Source organism: Nestor notabilis, unplaced genomic scaffold (assembly GCF_000696875.1).
Source record: "Nestor notabilis isolate BGI_N333 unplaced genomic scaffold, ASM69687v1 scaffold21125, whole genome shotgun sequence".
Taxonomy (NCBI): domain Eukaryota; kingdom Metazoa; phylum Chordata; class Aves; order Psittaciformes; family Psittacidae; genus Nestor; species Nestor notabilis.
The window spans coordinates 1-7893 of record NW_009930072.1 but is presented as its reverse complement, the minus strand read 5'-3'; the positions used below and the strand labels follow the sequence as shown (position 1 = coordinate 7893).

The following is a 7893-nucleotide window of genomic DNA, read 5'->3' as shown; positions in this document are numbered from 1 at the left end:
AGACCTGCCTGCTGATTGTGCTGGAGATCAGTGTGTTGGCAAATACATGGAGTGCGTTTTACTCGTGGCCATCCCACCCTGGGAACGCTCTATCTTGTCTGATCTCGAAAGTTAAGCAGTATCGGGTTCAAAGCTGGTCTCGGGTTCGACGACGATATAGAAGACGACGATATAGAATGCCCGCCTTCCCGAGTCTGGACAGTCATGAGTGGCGGGGTGTGTGGGATAGTATGGACAGGTATCTAGGCCAGTGGGCCCCTCCAGTGCTTTGGAACTTCACCACCGAACAAGTGGAAAACCTAGTAAAACACTTAAAAGAGGTGTGCTGTCATCCTGGTTATAGCAGAGAGGGACAAATCATGGCAACGTGCTGGGGCTTGGCCTACACCTACAGAGCCCTGCTCAACACTATTCAGCACTTTCCACTCTCTTCTCTCTTCCACTCACGCAGCAAAGGAAATGTGTGTGCATTTGTCTACATAAATAGCTATGTGCGTGCACTGAAAATAAGAGGCAACTGAGTTATGACAGTGACCTGTAGCCAAAAATTACAGTTGAACACCCAGTGAGTTCTGAGAGAGGGTTTTGAGGATTACCATCTCAAAAAGATTGCACCAAGGCAACTGAACCGATTGTCTGGTTTGAGATCTACAAGTTGAACTTAAAACAAAAGTGTACCAGTATGTTTATTGCACTATTGAGCGAGCTGAAGTAGTCTGGGACTTCTCAAGAGTTGCCTGTTTTATTACTCATGTTATCTTTATTGCATGATAAGATAGTTTGACAAATGAAAGTCCAAAACCTGAAATAATTGATGCTATGATAACGGTGCTCTCTGTGGCATACAGTGACACTAACATTATTTATGATATACCAGCATTTGGAGAAATTACACTGCCACCTGCTTATGTAGAATGAGCTGTGTATGACAGAAACAGGTTCCCAACATGTTGTAATAATGAAACGATTTGCTGTTACTCCTCTGACAACCAGCAGCAGCTCCCCCCTAAGGAATGTGGAGCATTGCCCACAAAGTATTTGTTCTGTCCTCTCTCTAATTGTTCAAGCTGGAAGGAAGGAAAGAAAAGCTTCACTTTCTCCAACTATCCACAGACTCCTGCAAGACAACAGGTACAAAGCTGAAACCATGTTAAAATACATCTTTATGTTGGTTTACATTGATTTTTAGAACACTTAAGGCAATCGATTTAATAATATTTTCTCTGAGAAATGTGATCTGAATGACAAACCCTACATGACCACAGAATGAAAGCAAGTGCAGAGATACATGCAGGAGGTCCTTCAGAGAAGTGACATGAGTCCCATTAGTTGTGGTTCATTTATTTTTGGTTTCTTGGTTGTGAGGCCATGTACAGTGCTACTAGACAGTAGATAGTCCCGCCTATTGTTAGAGCCATCGTGGTCCGATAAAGCAGCCTATCTGGAACTCCTCGTTTCAGGTGTACTGGCAGCCCATCTGGCTTCTGTGGGGAAGAGTTAAAAAGAAAACAAACAGAAAAGAAAAAAAGTGAACACCCATACCAAGACCATAAGGAATAAGCTTAATTCAGGTGAATTAAGAGAATTCCAAGTGGGAAACCTCCTGGCAAATAGGCTATCTGCAGTCAAGTGTATTACATAGTTTTCATTTAGCAAGACAAATGCAAAGGCAAGTTAATTTATTAGCCAAAGCTGTTAGTGCAGGCAGAGAGAATATATCTTGTAATATTTCTCAACAGGACCAGGGTGGAAGAAGTGTCACTAAGAAACAAATGTGAAAAGATACATATAAAAAGTGATTCACCAAGTCAGCCTGACACATTCCAAATGCAAGCAGTGGGTAAGAGAAAAGAGGGAACATATAAAGCACATGCTTGAACCTTCTTAAAAATTAACTGATTTGTTTTATGAGAAGTCCTAGTACACTTAGAAATTGCGTAACTAACAAACTGGCTTTGAAAACTTTACTGTGCTCTTCTACCGCCTTACAAACAACTTCAGTCAAAGTATTATACATACAACAGTAATGATCTGCTCTGCTCCTTCAGATCTGCTTTAAGGCAGACACTTGGATTCCCAGGCAGAAAGTGTTTCCAGTTGCAAAATAACACAATAAGCATCTTCTGAAGCCAGGGAAAAGACAGACAATGTTACTAGACTTTCCACTTTCTATATTTACCTCCTCTGTAAGACATATACTACCTTGTAGTACAGTACAAGTATATAGGTTATACTGTACTTGACATTTTCTTAACTAGAAAATGTTGGTACTGTAGAATGACAGAGGTAGTTAGCTGCATTAGAATATGGAAAGATATGTCTCACTCTTGTTTTCTTTAAGTTACTCTTGAATTTTTCATTACCTGAAAAAGTTTCTGTAGGTCTGGCACCTTGTTTTTACCCAAGAAAGAATCAGTTGCTGGTAAACCTGAAGCAAGTTTATCTGTTGTCAGAGCTGGGGATTCAGTGGAAACTATTGGTTTGAGTCCCTGCGTAAATAAAGATTAAAATATCAAGGAATATAACACTTGCAAATGCACCAATTGTCACATTAGGCAGGCACTGCCAGTCATTACAAGAGTACATTACAAACAATATTTATCTGGTATGAAGACCTGTGACAGTGAGCTAAAGACATGTGGTTGGCACACTGGTTTCCGAGCTACAACTCTGGGTCAGGGCTTAGCTGGAGCATGGAAGCCTCCTTTCTGATTTCTCAAGGTACTCCCCATGAGCAGCTTTGCATGGCTGAAGAGAAATCCTCAGTGTAAGAACAGTTGCCTATAGGGATAGTGGGGAGGGACTCTTCATCAGGGACTGTAGTGATAGGACAAGGGGTGATGGGTTCAAACTGGAACAGCTTTAGTTCAGATTACATACAAGGAAGAAGCTCTTCCCTGTGAGGGTGCTGAGGCACTCGGATGGGTTGCCCAAGGAAGTTGTGAATGCTCCAACCCTGGAGGTGTTCAAGGCCAGGCTTGACAGAGCCTTGGGTGACATGGTTTAGTGTGAGGTGTCCCTGCCCATGGCAGGGGGGTTGGAGCTAGATGATCTTAAGGTCCTTTCCAACCCAAACTGTTCTATGATTCTATGATTTCAGTACAAATAATTTTTTAAGCAAGTCATTAGGACACCTTAAATGACCCTTAATTGTCACTTGTATTCAACACGACTAGAACTGCAGATGTCATTAACATCAGTCTTGCTACACTCAGGATAGCACTGAGGAATGAATGCCTCTAAGCATTTGACCTATGCTTCCTAAGAAAACGTTTCACATTGATAATACCTCTTCTGCTACTGAGGTGTTAATCTTTTCTTTCTAGTCATGTTAACAGGAACTTATTCCAATCCTTGGACAAAGTACAGCAGATGTGCTCGTGCAGAAGAGTCAACATCAGCTGATTTCATCAGCACTGCTGATGTCCTCAATGAAATCCAAAGCAACAAACAAAATTACCTGCCTAGCCCTCTGTAAAGTGTATTTGTTTTCCTGTCAGAGGCCTGAAGGTTTCAGGACCTGATCTACCTGTTGGCTGGTAACATTCACAAAGCTAAAAGGAACTTGTGCCTTGCTAGCATGAATTCCCAAGTTAGATTTACATTTCTATGACAGCATAAAACAGTTAAGGATTTGGAGCAGTTGCATGGCAATACCACCACACTTAAGCTATTGCTTATTAGGGGAATTGCTCAAACAGATCAGAGAATCAGAAAGTAGAGAAAACTGAGGTAAGGACCAAAATGACAAACAGGAAACAGGTAAGAAAGTTAAGCTGAGAATTCTTACTTCAGAGCATGCATTGAAGTAGCTTTTATGGACTTGCTGAACCTAGACACTTCTAAATAGTATGTCCTTCATAGTAGAACATACCTCACTGTAAGAGGTTAAATATATTTGTTGCCACAAATTAACACAATTAACACAAGGATATTGACACAAGGATTCGTTTAGGTAGGATCACTTGAGGCTTTGTTTGTATTGGGATGACACAAGTAAGTAAAAGTGATTTTTGTGTACGTTTTAAGTATCACCTACAGCACAGGTTAACCATTATAATTTCTCAACAAACTCCAAGCAATTCATAACAGCTAAAATCACAAGATCTGTGGTTTGTGGGGTTTTTAAATAGCCACAAGCAAAACAAGTTGCAACAAGTCAAGATATGGTAGTATGACTAAATTTCTACTAGGGTCAGTGCCAGCCCTGACCTAGGGAAAAGCTCACATAGTCATCCTCACCTGACAGCATTTGAAACTGATCCCTCTCTTTGTACTTTAAACACCACCCAACTACTTGAATTAATAGTTTTTATTGTATTTGTAACAGTTATGGCAGTTATCCTCCTAAATATGAGTAGTAGTTTTTAACCCCCTGTTTATTCAAACAGGCTAAGCTGTTCATACTACTGTATATAACTTTGTTAAATGCAAAATTAAGTCTTCTAAGAATGCCAGCACTGAGATGGAAAGAACACCACAGGTTTCAGACTATGAGGTTTATTCTGTTAGTATAAGCTGTTAGGTTACTTCTGAAATACATTTTGACTGATATTTTGCAAGCCCCCAATAAGCTTAAGCCTGCATTAGAATAATACTCCACTTGGAAGCATCAGAATGGAAAAGCACAGAATAGAGTGAACTGTTATACTGCATATTTGAGCAAGCAGAATTTGAGTTGCAGGATGTCTTCATTTTTGCAGAAACATCAAGACAAATAGAAGCATAAACAGCAAACCATTTTACATGCTGAGCTTTATTAAATACAGCAATGATATCAGTGGGGGAAAAAAAATTACTTCATTTTGGATTTAACATCTACTCGCTCAAAGAAAGTCTACTTATTGCAAACAGTTTTATCAGACTGATGCACCTGAATGTGCCACGTGGGAGTAGAGTCAAACTGAAACAAAAAGAGACAAATTCTACCAAAAAGGTGGCCCCAGAACACTGTAAAAAAGGATTGAAGGTGACTTTTTAAAATGTAGCTATTCTCTGTTCTATTGCATAGCTTGTTCACTTGCTGCAGTTGAGATCTGGGCTGTGTGAATGATGAGCCACATACAAAAGACAGTGTTTATTTCATCAGTATGAAAACACCACACCTATAAAGCAAGACTTGTGTGAATGCTCCTGCTTGGATACAATCTCATCTCCTCCTATTGTATTCTCTCAAAAACTAGGTTTTCACATTTCAGTGGTGACACTGAAATGAAATACAATGCCTGATGATGACCTAGAAAGGAATCACAATGTTACGTAGGAAAAGTATTTCTGTGCTTTGGACATTCTCCTTCCAGCCTTGTAGAGCACACAAGTGAGATCTATCTTGACTTTGTTTCTATCTGCAATGATACTTATCTGTGAAGCTAGTTTTGCATGGACCTTTTACAACCCAGTTATGATATATGACACTATATATATATATATATATATTTATATGACTTTCATCTAGAAGATGGCAAGAATTCACCATTTATTGAGTCTTTCTGTATCTAGTACAATGATATTCATACCTAATATCCATGAACAGAATGTGGGATAATAGAGAATTCTCTATTCCCTTCTTATCTTGCTTCTGTCTTTTTAATCCCCCAAAAAATAAAGATACACTTAAAATGGGATGATTGTTATAATGCAACGGAGTCTGCTGAACAGAAAGGTAATACTCCACAACCTGGGCTCCAGAAGCCAAATGTCCTTAGGACAGTTTTACTCCAGGTGGTTTATCAGAGCTTTCTGTATTTCTATGTTGGGATTTCTCTCTTAGGATCCTACAAGTGATGCATTATTTACAGAAAAATAGTCACAGTGACCTAAAGCCTAATACATGGTGTTCTAAGCTATATTCTTCCAGAAAGGAGGTACTTCCCTGCTTGGGCTTGGAGCCCTTTTGCCCACACCTGTGAAGGTAACCCCAGCCTTCGCTTTCCTCTACACAAATTAAGTGTCAATTAGTGTTTATTATTTGGCTATGACTTTGTGTAGAAGAGGTAATAATGCAACAGTGGCAAGTGTATTCTAGCACAGGAGCCTGTTGGACATATGCTTAATGAACAGATGTACTTTTAGACTGGAAAACACTATTTATCCTACTGTTTTCCCTGTGCCCTGCAGCGCTATAACTACTAGGAAGCCTTCCAAAGAGTGATGGGAAAAGAGTAAGACCAAAATCTTCTTGGGTAAGAAACTGCTATATCAGAAAGGCACAGGTACCCCACTGTTTACTTAAGATCTTGTGGTAATGCAGGATAGAAGGGCCCTCTAGAGCTCTTCAGTCCAAACTAAGGTGAGAGCAGGCTGCTGGGCGTATTCTCTGGTCTGGCCTTGAAAGCCTCCAAGGCTGGAAACTGTACAACCTCCTTGACTGTTCCCACCATGAAAACCTCATTCCTTATATCCAGTTTGAACATCTCTTGCTGCAACTTACCCCTGCTGTCTTTTGCCCTCCCACCATGCACCACTGTGCAGAGCCTGGCTCCACTGTCTTAATAACTTCCCTTTAGATGCTGGCTGGTCTTAGGTCTGCACCTAACCCCTCACCCCTACACCTTCTTTTCTCCAGGTAGAACAAGCCCCATTTCCTTGGAAATCACGCCAAGAAAGAATGAAATAGCTTATTTGTGTACAACACCACCACATTAGTCTACAAGAATGTAGTGTCTTCCAGTTACATTTTACTACTGAGTTTAGCAGGAAAAAGAAACTTTGATGTCACTTCTGTATGTACACATGTATCTATTTCCCCCCAAAAGAAACCCCTCAAGTCACGTCAGATGAGACAGGCTGAGAATATTGGGGCTGTTCAGCCTGGAGAAGAGAAGCTGCGTGGAGACCTCAGAGCAGCTGCCAGTGCTCTGAGTGCAAGGACAAAGAGTGATGGGTTCAAACTGAAACAGGGGAAGTTCATATTAGATCTAAGGCAGAAGCTCTTCCCTGTGGGGGTGCTGAGGTGCTGGCACAGGGTGCCCAGAGAAGCTGTGGCTGCCCCATCCCTGGCAGTGTTCAAGGCCAGGTTGGACACAGGGGCTTGGAGCAACCTGCTCTAGTGGAAGGTGTCCCTGCCCATGGCAGGGGGTTGGGACTGGATGAGCTTTAAGGTCCCTTCCAACCCAAACTATTCTGTGACTCTGTATGTCTGTTCTCTGGAGACAGTTCTTTGGAAGGTTTGACTTTTTAAAAATAATCCTTCCAATCCTTAACTTCCAGGGTTTGTGGTGTTTTGTTTTGAGGAATCTGGGGCTTTGGGGCTTTTTTTGTTACTAAACTGCAAGAACATAAGTTTTTCAAAGTTTAGTGAAAAACCTGAATGCTGTTTAGCAACCATGCTGCATTTGGCCCATGACAATATCAAATTACAATCTTCCTAGTATTACTTAGAAATCACTGGTGATGCACATACAAGGCAAACATGTTCTGTGCTTTCTTTAAACCAACAGAAAATGCCTTATGTATTTAATGCCATAACGCTTGGTGCAATCAGGATCTACTCTCTCTTTCCTCGCATCCCCTCACTCTTGCAGAATTAACCACGTACTTTAAGCACAGAAAGTATAAGCCTATTTAATGCAACTTTTAACTTGTATACACGTAGTAAACAGGTCAGCACTGTAAGGAGAAAAGGCTGGTTTCCATTTGGCTTTAAACAGACTTCCATAGATGTACGTCCTCTCTAATAAGGGTTTGAATGCTTTCAGGAGTTAGTTTTTGTGCATGCAGGGGCAACGGAGGGGGATTTCCCAGCCAGTTTAAAATGCCCCCAGCCACCGCTCTAGCTCGGGGGGGCCCTGTACGCCAGGAGCGCGTTTCCATCTCTGGCTCTACCACCCAACACACCCCAGAGCTGAACCAAGAGGCGCCCCGCACAACCAAGCGCCTCGCCTCGCCCAAGGT

At 41.3% G+C, this 7893-nt stretch overlaps 1 protein-coding gene across 1 annotated transcript; it reads right to left on the bottom strand.

Moving 5' to 3' along the window:
- Nucleotides 1-1260: 1260 nt before the first annotated feature.
- Nucleotides 1261-2489, bottom strand: LOC104400818 (cytochrome c oxidase subunit 7A-related protein, mitochondrial; the record flags this gene model as incomplete). Its single annotated transcript, XM_010015265.1, has 2 exons — nt 1261-1484; nt 2364-2489. Coding segments are annotated over 2 exons (270 nt in total), but the record flags the coding sequence as incomplete, so codon positions are not given.
- Nucleotides 2490-7893: the final 5404 nt, after the last annotated feature.